Source organism: Sceloporus undulatus, chromosome 4 (genome assembly GCF_019175285.1).
Source record: "Sceloporus undulatus isolate JIND9_A2432 ecotype Alabama chromosome 4, SceUnd_v1.1, whole genome shotgun sequence".
Taxonomy (NCBI): Eukaryota; Metazoa; Chordata; class Lepidosauria; order Squamata; family Phrynosomatidae; genus Sceloporus; species Sceloporus undulatus.
The window spans coordinates 198,977,984-199,003,238 of NC_056525.1; the positions used below are offsets into that span (position 1 = coordinate 198,977,984).

At 38.3% G+C, this 25,255-nt stretch overlaps 1 protein-coding gene across 1 annotated transcript in view; it reads left to right on the plus strand.

Annotated features, from left to right (window-relative positions):
• RP1 (RP1 axonemal microtubule associated) overlaps positions 1-25,255 on the plus strand; it is a 233,926-nt gene that overhangs the window by 150,245 nt on the left and 58,426 nt on the right. The window contains 7 exon segments of the mRNA XM_042461410.1: positions 192-411; positions 2,747-2,901; positions 7,459-7,672; positions 10,714-10,904; positions 15,496-15,706; positions 21,630-21,784; positions 22,449-22,527. Of these exon segments, the coding sequence (XP_042317344.1) occupies positions 192-411; positions 2,747-2,901; positions 7,459-7,672; positions 10,714-10,904; positions 15,496-15,706; positions 21,630-21,784; positions 22,449-22,527 (1,225 nt within the window).

Consider the following 25,255-nt stretch of genomic DNA (forward strand, 5'->3'; position numbering starts at 1 on the left):
ACTTGCAATCTCCAACTTCACCAGGAGAGAAATTTAATTAATGCATTATCTATCAAAGTGATAGAAAATGTAGATAGCATTGCCAGGAATATGGGTTTCTGTTATGTTTGTTCTGATGCTGGGAAGAGACGATCTACATTAATTATGACCCCGTTCTTAATAACCTATTCATCTATTTTTCTTAATTGTAGATTGAATCTGGAGACATTGGAGATGTGTACAAGATTCGGGTCAGCTGTGATGATTTACTAGGCTTTGAGGGCTGGCATTTGAAGTCTTTTGAAATGGAAGAGGTATACACTAATCGAGTGTTGAACTTTGACTCTAGCTGCTGGTTCTCTCTTAGCCCAGAACACAGAGAGCTGGTGAAAGAATTCCCTGCAGTGAATGATAACCAGAAACCTTTACCAGGTAAAAATAGCAGAGAAAGTGAGAACAACCTGAACTAGCCTTTGGGGAAAAAATCACTGCCTCAACAGTATTTTATTAAATTCTTTATTGCCTGAAAAGTATAGTGGTACTGAAGTAATGCTTCATCCTAATATTCAAAGCCATCTTAATTAAATGAGAAACTGTGTATAACAATTGCTGTATTCTGTGTTTAAGCCAGAGAGTTATAATTATACTGGTAAAAGATAGAGCAAATAATTCAGCGTAATGGAAGCCATTTTTTGGTAGATTGAGCACTGAGTTATTTCACTTATCTAGACTTGAAATGCTGAAGTGATTATCAGGGATGATTTTCTTGTGTAATAAAAATATTGTTTCATTTCTCTGGCTGTTTCTGTAACATTGTACATTTCAGAGGCATTGGATGTCCCTGCCCTTTTGTTTGCATCTTTGAGCATGGGCAACAGTGCAGTGTGTGGAATGTAACTAATAAAGTTTCACTAACTAGTTGCTTTTGTAGAAATGTGGCCAATACTCATATTTCTTATCTTGGAAATACATACCTCATAATCCCTCCCCAATCCTGGTTAAATTCTGAAGTTTATTATTTATTATTATTGCACAATTTTGCATTAACGAGAGATGCCTGCCAAATGCAAACCTGTATGATAATAACTGTATAACAATGGATCAGCAAAAAATGAATGATGACATCATGTGAAAAAGAGAGGCATCATAGGTTGTAATTCTATTTCAACTCCATCATTAGTGCCTTGTGCAATAGTGTGACAAGAGCACTAGAACTGGAACTGCAGGCTTGCCTGGCTAAGGCTTTGATCACAACCTCTAACATGGAATATCTTCAGTAACTATATGTGTGGTGACAGTACTACCATGGTCCATGACTGCCTCTGCCTTGCTTCATTTGTTACTGCCACTATTGGTTTGCTGATGTCTTGCTAATATCTTGGTGGTAGGAAGACACAGAAGAACAACAACGTTAAGCAAGTGTAATGTTGGCACTGTTTTGATGGACCAGCAACTACTGGTGTAACAAAATCATTGGGTTAGGCTATGAATAGTTTATTTATAGTTTTACCATGTGTCCAAAGAGGAAAAAAAATACTGTGAAGTGCAGAGAGAAGCATGGGTAGCAGGTGGCCATTTATAATTATGTTGTATTCATTGCCAGGTTCAGAGAGTGAAGCTTTTCAGTGTTTCTAAAGACATGCCTTAACCACTGCAGATACCTTGTTTACGAATTTGTGAGGTTCAAAGCACAAATGAAAAAGAAGTAGAAAAAGAACAGGTGCACTTACAGATACAATGAAATATCAAGATATGAAAATGTGCACCAGTACTGCAATTAAGTCTATACTGTATATAAAAATATAAGAAACTAATGTGGAAAAAGAATGAATATTCTAAGAAATAACTAGCAGATGCAAATTTTATAAGATACAATGTTGTTGAGGATTCAGATGGAGAGAGCATTGCCATTACATGGACATAAAATGGACATCTGTGAAGAACTGTGGAAGTGAAGAAACAATGGGAATGCTTTATAGCAGTCAGATTCATGGACAGAGCAGTCGTCCCTCTACAGTCTGCAACGGAACATGAAAGGATAGTTAAAACCCTTCCCATGATGAATGAAAGAGTTGAAAAAGGAGTTGTAGTCAGGGAATATATGCTTGATAGTTTTTGACTCTAGTCTTAACTCTATGTTTAAGTAACTTTAACAACAACAACAATACTTAAAGTAGGAAAAGGGGCAGATGTTCTAATCTGGGATGGAACATGCTGTAGAATTCATAACATGAGATGCAAATTGCTCAGCTCCAATTTCTACACAATGGCATATCCACTTAGGTTCTAATCTTAAGGAAAACAAGGTCACATGACACCCTGTTCTTCCCCTTTTAAACTCTCTGTCTTTAGTGTGTGTGTGTGTGTGTGTGTGTGTAGGCATAGGCATATCTGAAGGGTCCCCTTCCCTTTGGGTGGGATGATTGTCCTGACATTCTCATTGATATAAGATCATCTACTATGGGCTGTATGGTGGGCAGTTGTGTTCCTCCATATGCTTTTGGACTGAAACATTCATAATCTCTCATAGCCTCACTGGTGAAGAGAGAAAGTTAAGGTCAACAACATCTTTAGGACCACAGTTGCCCACATCTCTGCTACGCTATTATAGTGAAGTACACACTTGACATCTCTTTTATTTGGCTGTTTCGTTTGGTTAGTACTAGAACAGGGTTGTTGGTTTTTTGTTTCTATCTGTATAATTGTATGGCTTAAAAGCAGTTGAGTACTATGAGTGTTCTTGACCTAATATTATTATTGTTTTTAGTGCATAAATATATCATCTCTGTCCACACTGGTGATCTCTGGGGAGCAGAAACCTTTGCAAATCTTTATGTAACTGTTTATGGTGAAAGAGGAGATACAGGTGTCAGGAAGCTGCAGCACTCTCTTACAGCGGGAGAAATGTTTCAAAGGAATAAGGTAATATAAGTATCTGGGGGACCAACATTTATCAATCCTCATTTGAATATAATGAATTGAGAAGGCACAAAGAAAACCCCAACTTTAACCTGTAAAGTAGTATGTAATTATTATAGGTTTCATTGTTTGCATGTAACCTCTCAGTTCTCAGTTTAATTATATTCTCCCAGACAATTAAAAAAGAAACAAACCCATTAGGTTTAAAAGGGATGGGGTGGAGGACTTGGTCATAGTAAATAATTGTTCATTTCTGGCTTTAGATAGTTTGGGGTGGAGTGGGGGGCTTCTGAGAACATTTGCCAGTTTCCCCATTGTAGGGTTGGCTTTGTTCTGCAGTGGATTAGGCTTGGTGACACTGCTGGGTGTAGAGGAAGTCATCATGTGAAAACAACCATTTCTAGGCCAGAAAGAGAGGGTAGCTGCGAACATCCACTCCTGCCTTTGTTCCAGCCAGTGCAGCCAAGTCCAGAGTCTCACAGGCAGCGACTCCCCCCTCAACGCACAGTCCACATTTTCATTCTCTCCATAGCTGGTAAATGGAGACAGAGTAGGCAGTAAATGTTACCAAGTGTTGCATAGGGCAATAAATAAATCTGGGGAGCTGCTCTCCCCCCAAGATGATTTATCTCTTCACAGTATCAAAGTACAAGAAACTTGTATTTAGAAGCATTTGCTCCAGTTGCACCACTGAAAGGATCCCTTGTGGCACAGTGTTTAATTGTTGGTACTGCAGCCACAACGTTGTGAGTTTGAACCCACACAGCTGCAAATTGAATTAACCTTCCATCCTTTCATAGGTTGGTAAAATGAGTTGTTGAAGGCAATTGGCTAACACACTGTTAGAGAGTGCTTAGTTCACTATGAAGCTGTACAGAAATGTAAAGTGCTATTGCTGTTGCTATTACTAGTGCTATTGCTATTGATAATTCAGCCTTAATTCCATTCAGGGTCTGCAGACATTCTTTTTTGAGCTTCAATGTACAGTCCTCCGTTCTAGCGGTTTTGGAACCCGCATCCCTCGCTTATGCGTGAGGGACAAATGGAGAGGAAAATAATGGGGTGCATGCCCGAGGCACATGTGCATGCCTATATTGAAGCCAATAGGGTTTGAATATAGGGGAAACACCATTTTTGTGAGGGGGCCCAGAATGGATGCTCCATGATAAAGGAGGGACAACTGTATAGTTACTGGCCAAAATGACTGGGTGAATGCTCTGGGAGCTGTATGCCTCATAATTAACTTTTCTAAGTTTTATACCAGCAGAATGGATGGTGAGACGTAGTTTAACCTCTTAGAAAAAACTGTTGAAGTAGGAGAACTTACAAGTAACTTTCCTTCCTTCTTTCCTTCCTTTCTCTCACCTCCCTCCCTCCCTCCCTCCCTCCCTTCCTTCCTTTTAATGGGACTGGAAGAGAATTCTTTTACTGGCTTTTCATAGCAGGGGTGTTCAAAAGTCAGCAAGACCTATCTTTAAAACAAACCATCTAAATTTTTCTCAAATGGTAGGGCTGTAGGAAAGGAGAACCTTGCTCTTTCCTGAACTTTATTGAAAACAAGTGCTGAATCAGAACACAGAACAGCAAAGAGCATTTAAAAAGATAAAACACAAAACAGTGTGGAACATGGGTACATGGAAAGAAAGAACTGGGTTGCTGTTGCTAATGGAATAAAATAGACAATAGACAATAGGTGTTCATCACGCATCAATTGCAAAAAAATTCACATCAATTGCAAAAAAAATAACAAGAGGTGTATGAAGTATGAGCTAGGGAAAATGATCATACTTCCCTTGGGAGAAACAAAAGACATGAGTGTTGAAGAAATCATTTATGTCTACTGTAACAAATGGTAACAAATGAAAGTTCCAGTTCTGGAAAGTGAATTCATTCCAGAAGAGCTGCATAAAACAATACACAGGATCAACTTCTTTCCTTGTAGTTTGTCAGTCTTCATTTAGGAGCATTTGCAAGATATAAGACTCCTTTCTAGACTATATTGTTCCTCCTTCAGTATCTAGCACAAGGGTTTTTAACCTGGCATCTATGCATCCCCAGGCAGGGCCGGCTCATTTATATAGGCAAACTAGGCAGCCACCCAGGGCAGCAAAATTTAGGGGCGGCGCAGTGGCCTTTTTTGTATAATTTTTTGCATGATTAAACAATATTAAAGTGAAAACTCATTACAGCAAGCAACGTAAAAGCAAGCTACCGTATGACAGTTTCTTTGTACAATGGCCAAAACATAAACGTCCACCCCTCTGTGTCTGTGGTACAGTCACATGGTACATCATCCGCCTTCCGCATGCGCCTTGCATGTAACCTCAAGGTCAACAGCCCCTCTCCTTTTGTCACTCGCCCCCCTTACCTTTGGTGCTACAACATGGAACGCCAGTCACCAGTCATCTTGAATTTACTGTTTACAACAAACAAACTGGTCTGTTTTCATGTTTTGCATTTTTGGTAGTGATCATGCAATAGTGTTTCAGTGTTCGTGTTTGATTTTGAATGTTTGCCTAGTACGTTTAATACTGTGTTGCATTCTTATGCCAAGTTTTAAACTAAGTAAAGAGGAAGTTTTAGTTGTTTGGGTGAGTACTCTATTTATTATTACATTATATTAGGGTATAGGGAGGTGCACAGCCGCCTGTATCTTATGTCTTTTATCATTACCTAATCAGAAATCATTTATTGAAACTCCATTCCAAATGTCACAGCAATAAAAAAGCCTTTAACCTGTAAAAACCTAATTGGCTTTTTGACTAATTCTCAATACTATGATGAGAGATTGGAACCTAAGTTTTATGTCATGTTAGGTTTAACAAACGAAACAGTGGAAATCAAGGGGTGAAAATAATTATGAGGGGTGACAGGGGATGCCAAAACATTTCTCATCTAGGGTGGCCAAATACCTAAAGCCAGTGCTGCTCCCAGGGTTTATTGGTGGGCTTCACAGAGGTTTGTAAACTGGGAGCAAAAATGATTATTTTCCCTTTGATTTATTTCCTGTTATTTTGAAGTTTTCCCATCACTGTAAAGTTGTATGGTAAATACATAGTATTTTTAAGTGTTCACTATTCCAAGATAGTCTGTGTGAAAGAAATTGATTTAAAATGGAGTAAAATAATATTGTATGCAGAGCAGGCTTAGACCCAGGCAGGAGGAATAAAGATTGGATAACAAAGCATTAACAATTTAAGATATACAGATGACTCAATACTAGCAGAAACCAACAAAGACCTGGAGCAATTACTGAAGAAGGTCAAAGAGGAACGTGCCAAAGTAGGCTTAATGCTGAACATTAAGAAAACAAAAATAATGACCATGGAAGATCTTCACAAATTCATCTTAGATAATGAGGAAACTGGAATACTCAAAGAATTCCCATAACTTGGATCAAATATTGATCAGAATGGAGATTGTAGTCAAGAAATTAGAAGAAATAATGGAAAGGACAGCTATGAAAGAACTAGACAATATTTTACATGTAAAACTATAACTCTAAACACTAAAGTGAGGGTTGTCCAAGCTATTTTATTCCCCATCACCACATATGGATGTGAGAGTTGTACAGGGAAGAAAGCCAGCAGAAAGAAAATCCACTCATTGAGATGTGGTGCTGGGGAAGAGTGCGCAGGATACCTAAAAGACAAACAAATGGATTCTAGAGCAGATTGAGCCTGAACTGTCCCTGGAATCATCCAGGATGATTAAAATGAGACTATCATACTTTGGCCACATCATGAATCACTGGAAAAGATAGTAGTTGGACTCAAACAGAGAAGCCACAGGCATGAGAGTGCAGGACCTAAGCAGAGCAGTGGATGACAGGGCGTCCCGAAGAAGTCTCATCCTTGGGTCGCTGTGAGTTGAGATCAACTCAAGGACAGTTAACAATGACAACAACAAAATTAATTGTGTGCAAAATTTTACGTTCATATATGTATATATAGATATGTACTTTTCTAGAGAGGGATCCATAAGTTTAATTAGATTCTAAAAGAACTCCATAACCTCCCAAAAACGTAGGAACCCCTACTCTGGAATGTAAATAGAGTCTATTAACTGTGCCCCACACACAAAAACACTGTTCCATACAGTTCCACATTATTAATTGTACTGGTGATTTATGTCTTTTCTCATTTAGGGTTGTTGTTTTTTTCCCTTTCTCCTTCTACATACAATTATTCTTTCACAGTATCTGCCCTGTTCTGTGTCCTTTTCTACAATCTACATCTCCCGCTGCTCTTAGTTTTTCTAAATATTTAGACTCTGAATTTTAATTAGTATCATTGTATAACATATACAAGATATATAGAGTTAATAAGTAAAAGCAACTTCCGCCAATCTAGTGCCCTTCAGAAGAGTTGGACCACAGCCCTCAGAAGCTGGTATATATTAATTAATAAATATATTTATTAATTAAAGTGATTAAAGTTTCAACAGCATAAATTCTAGATCTTATGTTGCATCCTGATGCCATTTTTCCTTGAAATACATTTATAATAAGATATTAACTAGCTTACTTTGTCTTTGTTTTAAAATGCAATTCTTCTTCAGGTGGATTCCTTTTTAGTGGAGGCTGTCTCTTTGGGCCACCTGAAAAAGATAGTTGTAGGACATGATGGAGAAGGATATGGAGCGGGAATATTCTTAAAAATGGTAACAATTAAGAAGTCAGAAAATTCAGATACAGAATGGCTCTTCCCATGTTGGAACTGGCTGGATACTCATCTGGGAATCTGTGACACAGTCTGTGAGATTGAAACAGTAGGTAGGTTCTTGTCACACTGTTGGTAGCATTGCTAAGCATCTGACTTTGCTAAAAGGGATTAGCCACCTGATACCTATATTTAATTCTGATATTTCATAGTTGAAAACTCATATTAAACAGAGGGTAGAATCCAGAGAAAAGCTGGACACATTTTTGAATGCTGTGGACTGTGGCCCAGGAGACTGAGGGGGAAGAGGTCAATGCCTGAAAATTTTGCAGAGGCAACTGGAACAGGAAATAACTCATATGGGTGTTTGTAGATTCTCTTCCTTCCCTCTGCAGTCTCTTTGCCATTCAGCAGGGTCCTTTCTACTCTTGGAATACTTTTGAAGATGCCAAGAGGTAGAGGGAATGTCAGACTCAGCTGTCCATTATTAGGTGGAGAACATGCTAATGGAATTAGTATTAGCATAATACAGTACTGAAACAGTACTGTAGTAATGGTTTTGAGTATCTCTGACTTCCTAGTCCCACATCTGTGAGATTCTATTACTTGCTCTAGAGAACATTAATTTAGCATGGAATGTGTTGGAGGGGAGTCACCATCACACACTGTGAACTGAAAGAAAGAATGTATCTTCCAGCTCTGTATCACAGAGGGAAAATCAGCAGTGGTGAACAAGTTATTTTTTAGAAAGGTTTGTGTGTGTGTGTGTGTGTGTGTGTGTGTGGTGGAAGTATTTTGACAGTTTACATTTAAATCTTCATATCTGAAGCATGTAAAAAAATCCAAATTTTGAAAAAGCAGTTTGATATCATTTAACTGCCGTTGCTTTATCTGCATTGCATTAACTTTAACTGTGTCATGAGGTATTCAGCCTGGTCTGTCAGAGAGCTCTGGTACCTCACCAAACTACAAATCCCAATGGCAGTTAAAGTAGTGCCAGATTGCTTTATTTCTGCAGTGTGGATGCTAGAAAATGACCTGGATTTTGAATATTTACAAATATTCATTCAAGTTGCATCTAAGGATGGATGGATCAATTTATTTCTAGCTCATGTTTATATGTCATAATAAGTCCTTTCTGTCCCATGCAAAATGTGTGTGTGTGTAGTTGCATGAAAAAATGCATGTAGATATTTTACTTCATATTTTTAATATATTTTGTCATAACCCAAATTGCATCAAAATGGAAGCATTTCTAAATGCAATTTATGTAAAAAAACATGCATTCTAAAAGTTTGTGTTTTTGATTTGATTTGGTACATATTTCGGTATACTGTATTGATCTAGGAACTAGACTGCAAAGTTTGGAGAATCAAAATGTGTGCATTACTCCAAGAACCTGTGCCATGCTTCAGTCTGTGCAAAGATCAAATTTCTCTTGCTAATTTGAACTGAGCAACACACGTTCAATTGAACATAACAGTTCACAGCCTCCATTCAAAGTATATGACGCATGGAGGATTTTGACAATCTGAACTGACTCAGAATTGCAAGAAGCCCTCACTAGGGAATTCCAGCTAACTGGGCAGGAAGGAACATCAATGAAACTTTTCTCATATAAAATCAAAGTCCGAAAAGACTGGGAAGTCCACAATCAACACAAGGAAATTCAATAGTCCTTAGGGACTATTATGGAAAGGCCCTTTTTGAACAATTTTAACACAGGAAAACCTTCTATAAAACCAAGCCAATTGTAATCAGTATTATAATGACACAAATTCCGATAGAAATAATAGTATTAATAACATTATTAAATATACATCAATAATACAAAATATTTATAGCATTTTGATACTACTTTAACTGCTATGATTCCATACTAATGTATACTAGGAAATTTATTTTCGAGATATATAGACTTCACACAGTTAAAGTGCTATAAAAAAAAGTTCTGTAGTGTTGATACACCACATACACTAGAACCAAGAAAAGCTTCATTGTTGAATTTCTGCTTCGCATGCATTCATAAAAACACAAGAATCCTGCCACAAAAAGATGTTGAAGAAATGTTTCTCCCAGTCCCTTCCTTGCACTGTGGCCTCCAATGCATAGTTTGAGTGCCACAAAAAGTGAATTAATGATCGTTATGCACAGCATATTAAACTTAATTAATCATCTACTCACAATTGGTGATTAATGGTGTAAATGTAGTGAACAGACACAGAATTGTTCAGAGGAATTTGAACACTGCTTCATGAAGACCTGGCAAATACCTCTTGTTCTGTTTTTGATTTATTACACGTTCACTCATCAGTAGTATCACGCGGCATGTTACTGTTTATGGCCTCATTACAAGTGCATTTCATGAAGGCCATTTGTTATCCACACCTATCATAGTCTCTTCCACTAAATAGTGCTTGTAAATGAGACAGACTGAAGGATGTAGTGGAATCTTGGATGTACTATTTGCATATATAAGAACAGTCAATTAGGCTCTGAAGAATATTGGCTATTCTTTAATAATTAACTTCAGTAAAGGACACTGAAACCAAATTGGCATTTTTAAAAAGTTTAATTTTTTTTAAAAAAATACAATGGTGTAACACTGTGATGTTATTAGTGAACTGTTGCCATGGTTTTGCACAAACTAAGACAAATGAGATTATCAGATGAGGGAAAATCAGGGAAGAAAAAGACATACTCCCCGCAAAGTTGCACAATCACGCTGAAGATTTTCAGATGACATCAGACTTATTCAGGACTTAACCATGAAGATCCAGGAATTCTTCGGTAACAACCCATTCCCAGGACTTTCCCATGAATGGTTTGTTGGTGAAGCATTCCTAGATCTTCCTGGATAGGTGTGATGTGTCTGAAAACCTTCAGAGCAATCACACAACTTTGCCAGGAGGATGCCTTTTACTCCAGGCTCCCCTCCATCATCTGATAATCTCCAATAGCAGTGGGGTAAAATCTAGCTAATATTACTATTAATCATGTCCACTGATTTCAGTATTCACACAGCTTAAGTATATGTGTTAACACTTACATTGTATCCAATGGACATTTAAAGTTATTTATTAATTCTTTCATTTACTACTAAAACTGTAGCTGATGATCGTAACTTTTTGCTTGTGTCTTCAATCCTTTTAAGGTAAAAGAAAGACCTCTTGTTCAATACATCCTGAAATCAACAGAGAGTTTTCAGGTTTATGGATAGTAGATATCATTGGGTCTGACCCGAGTGCTAAAATTGATCCTATACATCTTACTTTCAACTTTTATGGAGACCAAAATCACAAAAAGTTGACACTCCAGCTATCAGAAAATGAAACGCATATCAAAGTGAGTACTGATTTTTGTAAAATAAGAAACAAAAGTAGATAGGCATATATCAAGCCATGATCTAGAATAGATTATTCAGAAACTATATAAGTGTGCATGGTGTGAGGGTGTTTTCAAATCTGTAAGATTACATGACTCCAAAAACAATTAAACATAGTAATAATGTTGTTGGAAGACATTGTCTTAACTTTAAATTTCAATACCAACTAGAGCAAACACACTAAATAAATGAAAAATACATAAATGTTGACTTAGCAAGTTCCCATTGATTCAGTATTTCTTCTCTAACTGGGAATAATAATTAGATTTAGGCCAATATTATTTTTCAGTAGGGAACTTCAACATATTAATTCATCAGAGTAACTTCTGGGGGTGGTAGAACATGCTGCAGAGGCTCTGATGAATATCTCAAATTTAAACAGGTTCATATGAAAGGAGGCAATCTTTCCAAAATTCTGATCCCAAGTCATTTAGGCCTTTGTGGTTTTCTTAATTTAAAAAAGTAGCTTGTATTGAGCTCAGAACAAAATTGGAAACGAATGTGTTTAGTTCAAGACTGAGTATATATAGTCTCTAAAATTCATGCCAGAGAACAATCTGGTCGCCACTTTTAGAATATAATTTTCAGAGTTGCTGATTGTATGGAGAGCCACTACATATAACAAAGACCCCACATGAAGAAAGTGACAGCAGAGAGTTTGGAGCCATTGTACTCTGTTCCTCTCACACTTACGTATTATTCTGAACAGCTTGACAGGGGCTAAAGACTATGTCCTACTGATATATATATATATCAGTATATATATTTACAGACTTCTTAATGTTAGATTATGAATGAAAGGATCAGTGGAGATTATCAGACAGGGGATGAAATGGCCTTGTCCTGTCTTTTTCCCATTCTTCTAGCGCAATCGTGAGAAGATTTTCATATGATGTTGTGCTAATCCCATCATTATCCCATCTAGAAAGCGTGATTTACATCAATCACAAAAAAGATTTTCAAACGATGTCACACAGATCCCATCATTATCCTGTTATTGTCTCATCACTGAAGCAGCATTGCCCAGCAGTTTGCATTAACAGGAGTTTGTGTTAATGTAATGCCGCTTCAATGATTGGGCAATAGCACTGTGATCTGAAAGCCTTTCACAGGATTGCAGTCAAAGATGGGATAAAGATGGGGGAGCAATCCCATCCTTATCCCGTCTGTGTGTGATAATCTCCATGTCTGTTAATTTTCCCATCATAGGCTGTAACTGGGAGAGTCAGCCTGAGGCCTTTGAGATGTTGTCAGGCTACAATGCCTATCTGCCCTAACCAATAATTAAGGATGCAGGGAAATGCTGCCTAACAACATCTGAAATATCACAGGTTGTCTATCCCTGGGTAAAATGTAGACATTGATTGGAATTTTACAAAAGAACATGCATTTATTTACTTTAAATCAGTGATTCCCAAAGTATTCCCCCCCCCCTTGGTTCCAGGAGGATGGTGAAAAAAAAAAGTGGGACAGTAGGGGGCGGTGAAGGAAAAGGGGGCCTGAAGTGGGAGGGCTTCACTCAAAGTACAGTGTGCCTGTGTCATATGCGGCGTGGTATACACGGCTTCCAGCATATGCTGGGAGTCGTGCCAGAAAGGCTTCTCCCGTGCCCCAGAAGAAACAATAGGGTGTGCTGGGTGCGCGCTGCAGGAATGAGCCCCATTGTTTCTAATGGGGCTTGACTTTACACGATATTTCCCTTACACGGCAGGGTCTAGAATGGATCCCCCGCATAAGGGAAGGGCCAACTGTACTGGTGTGCAAGAAAGACCAGGGAAACCAGCAGCCTTTAGGACCATGGTGGGGATGAAGATTGGATGAAATCTCTTTACAGGATCCTCAAAAAACCACCACACAACCTTACTGATCATTTTATGTGGTGCTATCTCCCACTCTTTGCCTGCTCATGTGAGCTCACTCCCTTACTGGTGTCTTTCACTAATAGTGGCAGTTGGGAAACTCTCATGAGACTTGGGCACAGGGCATCACTCTGTGGCTTGGAGCGGCACCATTTTGGGGCAGAACGGAGCATAGAGTTAGAGCACATGGTGACAGGGGAGAAGTGGCAGCAAAAGAGACCTTTAAAATTAAGCTTTGTGAGCTTTGCTGGGACTTGGCCGTCAGGCTGGGGTTCCACTGCTGCTGCTGCTTTCTTTCATCAGATGAAGTGAAAGAAGACATAGCAGAAGAAACTATTTCTTTGTGGGAGAGTGGATACTTGAAGCTGTGTGGGAAAGACACTCTGATGTTTATCACACTATGCTCTTAAAGAGGTACTATTCCAGTGTGACTCCTCTAGCTGCCTCCTGTTGCATGCTGGGATTGGCAGTTTTAAGGAGCTGAACTTCTCTGCCTGAGAATTCTAAATACCCCTCCTTAAAACTGCCAATCCCAGCATGCAACAGGAGGCTGCTAGAGGAGTCACACTGGAATAGTACCTCTTTAAGAGCTCGTCTGATAAACACCTCTGTGAACATTCTAAAGCAGTGGTTCTCAACCTTCCTAATGCCATGACCCATTAATACAGTTCCTCATGTTGTGATGACCCAAACCCATGAAATTATTTTCGTTGCTACTTCATAACTGTAATTAAATAGGTGTTTTCCAATGGTCTTAGGCGACCCCCATAAAAGGGTCATTCGACCCCCAAAGGGGTCCTGACCCACAGGTTGGGAACCACTGCTCTAAAGAATGGGGCATTAAATAAATAAATAAATAAATAAATAAATAAATAAATAAAGTCTTTGAGGAAAGCGTATCTGCACTTGATTATTGGAAAGAGTCTTTTGTCCTGGAGTGGCTCCTATAAAAATCTCTCCCTTTCCCAGTCCACACCAGTCTCCAGTCCAAAGCATGTGACCTCTGTAAACCATCTACATAATTATTATTATTATTATTATTATTATTATTATTATTTGTATACCGCCCTGTGGCGAACCAATCCGGGCGGTTGACAACAGTGAATTATAACAGAGTAAAATATAAAATTAAAAACATTATAATCCCTCCCCTCCTTATAAAAGTATTAAAAAATATGACAGATTAAAAACACAATATCAAAACATAAAATATAGTTAAAACAAACTAAAAACCCTGGTGTCCCTCTGGAGATCCTCAACCATCACTGAAGATGGGGCCACGAGAGGAAAGAGGGGATCAGGGAGCCCAGGCCGGGATGGTTAATCTGGAAAGGCCTGCCGGAAGAGATCCGTCTTGACAGCTTTTTTAAAGCTGTCTAATGATGTCAACTGACGGATCTCATTCGGCAGGTCGTTCCAGAGTTTGGGGGCGACAGCAGAAAATGCCCTCTGGGAGGTCGCCGCAAGCCTAGATTTTAGAGGCTGCAGTAAGTTCCTCCCAGAGGACCGGAGAGCGCGGGGAGGATTATACGGGAGGAGGCGGTCCCTGAGATAGCTTGGACCCAAGCCATTTAGGGCTTTAAAGGTAATAACCAACACCTTGTACTGGGCCCGGAAGCTAATAGGCAGCCAGTGGAGGGACCTCAGAACCGGAGTAATGGTTCCATACACACTGGCTTTGCCTTTCTCTGCCCCAAGTAAGGATTTAGTGTCCCTCCTCTCTAGGGAGAAGCTTCTCCTTTGCACCTGTTCTCCCTGGGAGCAGCAACTGAGCAGCTGGCTGAGCAGCAACCAAGGGACCTCTTGTTCACTGGTCTTTGCTACAAGGCTGGCATGGGTGAGAGGCTTCTCAATCACTGCTTAGCTAGATGCTCAGTTGCTGCTCCCAGGATGACAGGGCACAAAGATAGCAGAGACTGAGCAGCCAGTCAAACAGAGACCAAAAACATTCTTGCCCGTGCCAGCTTTTGCTGCAAGACTGACACAGGCAATAAGCTTCTTGGTCACTATTCAGCCAGCTGCTCAGTTGCTGCTCCCAAGGTGACTGGGTGCAAAGGGAGCAGTGATTGAGATTAGTTGTTCTGAATTTGCAGTAGAACAGTAGAACTAATATAAAAAAATGTCCAGGGGAGTATGAGGATTGTCTTCCATGAAGAAAGGGGGCAGTAGTCCAAAAAGGTTTGGAGACCACTAGTTTAAAGCAAAAGACTAATTCCAGAGTTCTTCTGATGGTCACCTTTCCTTTCCTTTTACTTTCTCTTCCCTTTAAGTGTGATTTTGAAGGTACTCATGTTTGCAAATGTGTTTAAAGCACAATCTCACTTAGGTAGACATCTGAAAACATCTTGGATGGACACTTTAAAATATAATACTTAAATAATCCCAACTTCTTAGTTTTTGAAAGTTAATCAGATTAAGATCAAAATCTCATCTGATTCATACAGATGAATGACCAATGCTACTTCAGATAGAAAGTTACACTAGAATTTTGTTATTTATTTTAAATGTTCAGTGTGCCACTCTTTTTTAAAATCCTTTTGGTACTTTGGAGAAAAATGTCTCTTAAAAAACGGATGGGTCACTTTACTGACTGAAACTACTGAGAAATCTAATATAACTGATAGACACATAATGGTGTACAGTTTTGAAAAGGGTAGGGGAGTTTTTGACTGTTTTCCCCCTTCTCACCCAGGATGAACTAAAAAACATTGGCTCCCTTTACAAGATTCAGATATCTGGTCCACACAATCAGATAAATGAGCCTTGGCATTTGGACATGTTGCATATGAAACATACAGGCACCAACCAAGAGATGTGGTTAAATTTTGACACTTGGTTCAAACCCAAGGAAGAAAAATGTGTTGAATTACCAGCATTCTATTCCAATCAGGATCCTTTGCCTGGTAAGATAAATCTGCTTTCTGTTATAGAAAAAATACCTTGAACACCTTTAAGGAGCCGATATAGTCTGAACAATAATCTTGACCTTAGATTTTAGACTGATAAATGGTCTTCTTTCAATGCATCTGTTTCTTTCTCTCTTTGAAAGGAGTCAGCTGTAAGGAAGCAGCAGCCCATCCCTATGCATGACCACTAATCCATCACACTGTGAATGGGGTCGCTGTGTGATGTTGCAGCTTTTCACACATGTTGTTAGTCTCTATTTCATATTGGGGGTTTCCACAGAAGCAAGTGTAAGACTGGACATGACACTTGTATTACATAGAATAGTGTAAACAATGAATGTGACTCAGAAAGCCTTTCCTCTTAAGAAGAAGACACTTCAAATTCCACAAAGGGGCAACTCTGCTCATTGCCCCATATACATGGGTGCATCTCCTACAACCTACATCCTGTACCATTCTGTACTGACTTCTGACATGCAGGACTGGCATTGGAGATAGAGCAGAGAGAGTTTCAGTAGAAAGGCAACTGTGGGAAAGTGCCATTTTATTACATGTCATTGCAAACAGTATTCTGCTTGTAATTCTCTGGACCCAGTCCAATGTCAGAAAAAAATCAGTCCTACCTGTTCACTTACAAGGGAATGAACCCATGGAATACATTGGGAATCACCCCCCCCCCCCCAAGTAGCAGTATTTAGGATCAGTCCACGCATTTCATCAACATCCTTTCCCACATTCATGTTAAATGAAGTGTAATTACATGATACACTGATTTGCCTTTCAACCAAAAAGAGAACAATAGTTTATACTCCAGACCATTCTTTACATTATGATACAAAACATACTGTAGAAATAACCCAGTTTGAGACTGCATTAACTGCCCAACCTCAGTGCTAAGGAATCTTGGAAATTGTAGCTTATTGTGACACCAGAATCTCTGATAGAGAAGGCTTTTGTATAGTCTCACAAAACTACAGTTTCTAGAATTCCCTAGCATTGAGCCAGGGCAGTTAAAGCAGTCTCAAACTGGATTTTTTCTGCAGTGTATTTTGGACCTATAATATCTATCTGCCTTGAAATTGGAAGTAATATTCCTGCAGTATTCTTATCTAATAATGGTAATGTTATGAGGGCACAACAGTCATTAATCTCTGTTCTGAATGCTTATTTACAACAGGTTGTAGGACTTGACTGGGGGAGAGGGGATTATCGTATTTGGACTGGAATTTCTAGACTCCCTGGGCAGCATGTCCACTTGGTTCTGAGAGAAAAAAACATTACTTTTTCCAGTTCTGGAATTGCAGTCATAGAGTCAAAAATCAGGGTAGACCTTGTAAGTCATCAAGTCCAACATGCTACTTCATGTTGAAGACTCAGAGTTAATGCATTCCCTTAAGGGTTAATTGCTTTCACCCTTACAAAATTTATCCTGATACGCATTCCAAATATACCCTCTTGTGATACACTGTATGCTCACTAGACCCCCACCCTCTGGGGTGGAAAGAATACATTTTTTGCATCTTCAGTTATTTGAAGAGAGCAGTCATGCCCACTAGCCTTTCCCCTCCAGTATAAATATATCTGTTTCCTTCAACATCTCATTACTTGTTGCCATCTTTGCTGCTTTTCTCTGAACACATTCTGATTTGTCAATAACTTTCTTAATGTACTGGACACAGAACTGGACCTGGAGCTATCCAGAATGGAAAATGCACAGTTACCCATGCAGTAAGTGTGATTTTGCATGGAGCCTCCATCTTTGAAGACTTACCAAACCAAAACACAAAAAACTCCCAAATAAGCATAAATAAGATTGTACTACATATGATTAAACATCAAAATATATTAATTAAGTCACCAGTTTGTGGCCTTTAGTCAAAAATATAAATTTGGATAGCTATTCTGAACAGATATCATGAATTATTTAATATATTGCATTATCTGCTTGAGTAATACAAGGGGAGCTTTGTGTGAGTGCTTTGGGCTTATTTTTTATTCTGAATAAGTAGCACTAGCAATGAGGAATACTTTCTGCTAGGCCTGTCACTTGCTATTTCTTTTATTTTCCTTTTATTACAATGAAGAGCTGCAGCACAACAGTGGGAAGTGGAACACAGAAAGTGAAACTGTAAATAATGGCCAGATTGCCTTGCATGCATGTCTACTGTAATGAAGAGGTCATATAATTTATTGGACACAGATGAAGCAAATCAGAGAAAGAAGCCCTTGAATCTAGAAACCTAATGCCTCAGTGCAAAGGAGATGTAATTTTAGTGAACCATATCTCATTACAGTACAACTCCAGTAACCCAATCAATATTGCCTTTCAAAGAAATACTACAGAACATATAAAACTAGGAAGGACCAAAATATTCATTCATGGCAGACATCATGGCTATTAGCAATATGTGAACTTTACTTCTTTCTCAGATTCTTTTGATTTGTAATTTTGTAGTCTCAATGCAAAATTAGCCTTTAACATTCTTACTTATGTGACAAATCTCTTTTCACATAATGCAAACTTATTAAAGGATTGACTTCATGACACCATTTCTACTAAGGCTGCAATGTGATGTGCACTAGCTTGGCAGTACCCTTCTTTTATATCAGTGAGTTTACTTCTGAGTAGACCTTACATTGTTACTATGTTTAGATTTAAAGGAATGAGAAACTGTATCCCTCCCTATAATGCTGGACTTCAGTTCCCATTAGCCCTAACCAGGCTGGCCAATGATGACGGGGGTGACTTCATTGATATTGGGAAGTTCACAGATTCCCAGACTTTTACAGCTCAATCATATACCTGTCTGTTGAAAATTAACTAGTATACAATTCAGTGGGAATTAGGGATAAATTAATATAAGACTTAAGCTATGCTTTGGAGAAGCAATGGGACATAATGGTTATAAGGCAATCCAAGTTCTTGATGAGCTCATTCTGTGATCTTGCCCCAGTCACTCTCTTTCAGCTTGACCTATCTCACAGGGTTGTTGTGAAGAGAAAGTGAGAGTAAGACCCATATACTGTATACTATAGTTTCATTGTGTGTATGGCAATATAATTAATGTAAATGTAGTTAATGAAGAAGCCCATATTTATCTATCACATTAGTAAAATAAATGATTTTTATTCATTTAACAAACCCCTGTCATGTTCCAGTTCTGTTCATGTATCAGTCAATACAGTTACATCAGTGCATATTTATGTAATGTGTGTTTGCCCCAGTTGAAGTGTCTTCTTTACATTGCTCTTTCTATTCATTTGGTCTCTCTGCACAAACTTTCACTGATGTATTTACAGACTGATGCTTAATGCCCTGAAGCAATTTTGCTAATTAAGTTCCTCAGAAAAAAATAACCTAATTAAATTTGCATAAAACCTGGGATGAATTTACTCTTATATGAAGTTTCCCTAAAATCAAGAACAACATGTTCAGGCAAAGGAAGACAGTTGCTAGGGAAGAGGTACCTTTCCCCCTTTCCGAATCTGTCCTTTTGAAATGTATGGGTGTGTACAGCCTACTCACCCTCTGGCTGATTTCAGCAATTCTACCCAAAAAGTTGAACAAATCATATTAAGCTCATCTGAACAGTAGATTCAACTGCTGATGGATCCAGCAATTAATTGTGCAGGACTTCTTCGCTTCTTAATAGTTCTTTCTAGATTTTCAGGAGAACAGTAAGGATGGAATAAGCAGAATAACCCAACAACAGGAGCCATTAGAATCTTACACTTCAAAACACCCAGAATAAACAAGTTGCTAGTCAACAGTTGAGGTCACATAAACACAGAATCTCATTAACTGGGTATATCAATCTATGAAGGCTGCCTGAAAAACTCTCTCAAGGACTCAGGGCATTTGTGTTCTAGGAGCAGTGATCAGGGGTATAATCTCTAAAATATTTGTCTTTGTGCTTTCACATTTTTCTTACTTATGGTCATTCTTGACACCCAAATATGTTTCTCTGTGTCTCCGACTGATTCAGTGACTAAGGATGGGGTCTCTCCTCTGAACGCCTGCCTGGAGTCGGTAATGGGCTGGATGAGGGAAAACAAACTCAGTCTGAATCCAGAGAAAATGGAAGTACTTGTGATAGGTTCCCCAGGCCTGGGGAAGGAAGTTTATCCACTTGTCCTGAATGGGGTCACACTTCCCCTAAAGGATGAAGTTTTTAGTCTAGGAGTACTTCTGGACTCGTCTCTGCAGTTGACATCTCAAGTAGATACGACGGTCAGAAGTGCTTGCTATCAACTTCGGTTGATACGCCAGCTGCGATCCTACCTGGGCCAAAGGGACCTTGAAATTGTGGTACATGCTCTGGTAACCTCTCGCTTAGATTTCTGTAATGCGCTCTACATGGGGCAACCCTTGTACCAAGCCTGAAAGCTTCAGCTAGTACAAAACATGGCAGCCAGATTGGTCATCCAGGTTTGACCATATAACACCTATTCTGAAAGACCTGCACTGGCTGCCTATTCGCTTCTGAGCACAATACAAGGTGTTGGTTATTACCTATAAAGCCTTACATGGCTTGTGCCCGAGTTACTTGAGGGACCGCATCTTCCCATATAATCCGTCCCGCACACTCAGAACAACCGGGAAGAACTTGCTAGAAATTCCATCATCTAAATATGCTACTACATCCCAGAGGGCCTTCTCAGTAGCGGCCCCACAAATCTGGAACAATCTTCCTGAGGAACTCCGCTTGATCACCCCCCCTCCCCAGAAACATTCAAAAAGAGGCTAAAAACTTTCCTCTTCTGTCAAGCCTTCCCCTCTGGAAAATGTTGTGTATTTTGATTCTATTAACCTTCTGCCTCACCCTTTTGAATGATTGTTTTAGATTTGTATATTGTATATTGTGTTATCGGTTTTATCTATGTGTTTGTAACTGGTTTTAAATTTTGCGTACACCACTTTGATCTCTGGAAAAGCGGTATAGAAATAAAATTTATTATTATTATTATTATTATTATTATTATTCTAACTGGTATAAAAGGGGGAAAATAGATGGGAACTACATTCTGATTCTGTTCAACTTAGGTGCAGTAATCATTTTCTGCTAAATAACCATGTCACACATTCAGGCATCTCAGTCAGAGAAGGCTGTAATGCTGTCATAATGATATTGAAGTTAAAACATTTGAGTTATATAAAGAAAACAATGCATTAAGTCTTTTCAGTTATTAAAAAAAACATTTATAGCATATCCAGTCAGCCTTTATTTTTGTGTACAATTAGTTTACAGCTGTTATTCACTTCTTACACAACTGTTAATGCACATAATTTCTTAACTTAACATCTTAAAGTAGTTTGTTTATCTTGTGATCACATTTTCCAGTCACTGAATCTGTAATATTATGTTGTAGGGAAAATACAATTCTTTCTCATAAATGGAGGAAAATTGCATTTTCTCAATAGAGACTGGGCTGCAGTGTTGAAGTGCTAATCCTAATACCAAGTGAGAAATGGTTGGACAAATTCATAGTCACTAATTTTGACAGAAACTTTGATCTGTATATAACATTTGCAGCACTTCAGGATGTTCAAATATGGGAAGAATATTGCAGTGAAAATTTTGTCTTCTCCCACCATGAGGAAAAACCTTACTGTAATTATTCATCCTATCGTGTGATGACAAATGAGCAAGGATTTACATTCTTACTCTGATGTAGTTGAAACACTGACTAGAAATGTTGCAATATGGTCAGTGGAATAATTGTGAGAAAAACATGTTTTTTGTATAATGTATATTGGAGTAATTGCATATTTATCATAGCTAATCCTTAAGGGTGACTTCTTCCTTCTTTACTTAATAATATACATCTATGTTCATCTATAACACTGCAGCAAGACAGCAGCCTGGTAAATAATTCTACTTTGTAATAAGTAACAATGCATTTATTTTATTTACTTCAGTGGTGGAATATTCAATCCATGTGCATACTGGAGACAAAAAGAAAGCTGATGCTAGTGGAGACGTCTATCTTTGTCTTCAAGGGGACAGAAGTGACTCTGGGAAACGATGGCTTAATGATTCTGAAAAAGGCCCAATATGTTTTGGAAGAGGGGAGGTAAAAATAAGAAAAGAAAAAAGAAACTATATCAGTTGCACACATCTTTCTAATGACAGCTCATGTCACACACAGAACATTTTATTTCAGAAAGAATTATAGTCTGAATAGTCATATAGTAATAGCCTATTGTAAAAGCCAAAGTTAAGTCTTTACAAGCCTATGATTTCAGTGACAGAGAGCTAAGCAGCTACTTGAAATCTTTAATAAATTGAGATCAAAAGATTTTTCCCATCAGTCAAGTAGTCCCCTTTATCATTTATCCAGTGAACTGAGAGTTAAAAGTCAAAGTCTTCACAGTCTGCAAACAAAAGGGCTCTCCTTCCATAGTGCAAGCCAGAAAACTTGTTCCATGCAAAATATTCCCATGCTGCAGAAATAGATCTCATTTCATTGCAAAGTCCTCCTGGAGGTAAAGCCAGAAGAGGCTCTATGATGATGGAATATATCAGAACTGGATTTAATTCTGGAGATTTAAAACATAATTTAAAACATTTTACAGCTATATATATAAAAAAATCTTACAGAAAATGATATACTTACTCTAAAGTGTTTGTCTACACAATTAAAATTATTGACAGTGTTTTATTGTTCCTCCTTGATGTTAGTTACAGATGGATAAGCTTCATACAAATCAACAATAATATTTCTTCCCAAATTACAGGTGGATGTTTTCAGAATCAAAGCAGTACACCTTGGGAATCTGAACCAGGTCCTTGTGGGATTTAGAAGTTTAACCAAAGGTATAGTTTGTAAAATTAAGATCTACATGTGCTGAGCTCAGTGCAACAAATACTAAAATGGTTAATATTAGTCTGTAACTATAAAAAGACAAAGGCCACTGTCAAAAGTAGAAAAATAGTCATTCTGAAGTGAGAACATGGTACCACACCACAAACTTTGAAGTCTTCTCTGAAGCACTTTGATAACTAAGAAGTAAGCCATCTAGAACTGACATGTTCATCAGTGGGAGATGCTGCAACAGATACATCAATAAAGGCATGTTCACACATATCTTACCTCGAAAACTAAATAGCTACTTTAGATTGCAGTCAGAAGCTGCTGCCTTGTTGTAGTGTGAGCTTATGGAGCTAGAAACCTACTTCATCAGATGCAAGCTGTAGACTCAGAAGGTGTTTCTATAAATGTATGTGAAAAGACAGGAACAAATGTTTCATTTTATTATGGATCTCAGGATGGCAGGAGGCATCTGAATATGGCAATCCATAATAAAGTGGCAGACTTCAGTGTGATCGTAACAATATAAACATAAGTCTATGCCAAATGTAGCTGTTTTTTGTTTCCTACCAAGGCATTTCCCCCCATATTTTACACTTCATCCTTTTTTTGATAATTATTTTTATTTGTTTTATAACAACAATACAAAACAATCAATATATAAATAACAAATAGCCTTGGAGGTCTATATGTAAACTTGCATAATAGCTATCTTTTCTGGGGCAATAGCAGTAACAAAGTCCTAAAGACATCATTCAGATCTGCTAATTGATGGAGTTGTGATCAAAGTATCATTCCAAAGAATAACCTGATAAATAGGAGGTCTGATAGCAATTGAGTTAGTGTTGATGTAATCAATAAACACTGACCAATCATCAAAAATGGTGTCCAATTTCTGAAGGTGAAATCTATAGAAACATTCCATATAGAGTCTAAAATGTAACAATTCAAATAGAAGGAAACAGGGCTAAATTTTAGGGGGGTACTAAATTTTTGTTATCAGAATAATGAGCTGTGTTTATCCCTATGTTCACCTTGTAATGTTACTTTTTAAAAGGAAGTAGTTATTTTACTCATTACTCTGGTAACAAAACAGGTTATTGCTTCTTACTCTTAATGCAGTCAATAAAGGTCACTTAAGTAACTGTAATTGCTATCTGATTTCCCCCCAAGTTTCTAATTCAGATATCTCACCCTGGAAGTTCTAATGCAGATGCAAATGATATTATGATGCAAGACCCCTAGCACTTTCCCCCAACTATATTTCCTACATTACAATCCCCCAACACAATTCAACTGGAGATGTCATGGGATTCATGAAATTTCTCAAACCTATCTATGGGAGTGCATATAGAAGCAGTTCCCTCTGCTCCAACCCATTGTTCTAATCTTGTGCCTAAGCTAGCCTCAGGAGTACGATCAAGTACAAATTCATGCCCACTTTCACTGCTCTGGGCTGCCATTCCAATAAGAAATGCATCCCAATGCAGTCACATATATTCTCTTTTTCTTTCTGTTGTGAGAAACAGTGTTACTTATTTGGGCAGAAATGAGGAGGCAAAAGTCTTTGCAAAAGCATTTTTTAAAAAAACAAAACAAAAAAACCTCCAACTAATTTTAGTCTCTACTGTATCCCATCTTTTCAATGTATCTCTCTTTTTCTTCTACCTCAGTCTTCTCCCCTCCATCCCCTCTTGTTGCTGATTGTCCTCCACTTTCTCTGTTCTTCATCTGTTATATAACATCTTACAAAGAGAGAGGAGCAGGAAGCCACATCCCTTTGCTGAGATTGAAACATTGGGCTGTGTTTTTGGAGGCCACTGAGTGGCCCCACTGAGACATGGAAACCCTCAGAGTGAACTGAGTGAACTTAGGCAAGTCACATTCTTTCAGCATCAGAGCAAAGGTAACCCACCTCTGAACAAATCTTGACAAGAGAACTCCATGATACATTCTTATGGTGGCCTTAGGGTCACCATATCTCAGAAATAAAGATATACAACAAGAATTCACTTAAAAACTTTGAATTACAGATCTGGAATATATTGTAATTTGGCTGTTTCTCTTTATATGGGGCAAAGAAACTAGGCTCTGCACCAGAGGATAAATGGATATAAATCAGACATTAGAAATGGGAATGCACAAAAACCTGTTGCAGAATATTTCAGTCTTCCTGGATATTTAATCTCTGACCTCAGGACAGTGGCTCTTGAGGAGTACTTGAGGACAATGAGCCAAACAAAACAAAACAACCAAAAAGAAAAAGAAAAAAAACCCTACAAAGAAAGATTGGAAAGAGAAAAAAAAACTGTTTTAAAATATACCCACAAAATTCCAATTCACCAGCAGTGGGTTGGACAGAGACAATGGCTTCCTGATACACTACATGTATTATAACACTGTCTAAGATCCCAGCCTCATAAGGGCACTCTTGGGCAGTTTATCATCTCTCTTTTCCAGTTCCCTGCCTGCACTCACCACAATCCAAAACTCCCTCCACCATTCAAAAGGTCAGCCACCCACCCTGGCCTTAGGTAACAACTTTCCTCCTGCCTTTGTCCCTCAATGATCCTAGTTAAAACTGAGCTTGTAACTTGTAACCCACAAGTTTTGCATTTCTATGGCTATTATATAGTCTTATTATAAAGGTCCTTCCTGGGCACCAGTTCACTCCACGTATATGAGATAGCTGACCAAGTCTACAAACGCCTATCTATATCTCTTTTTTTTTTT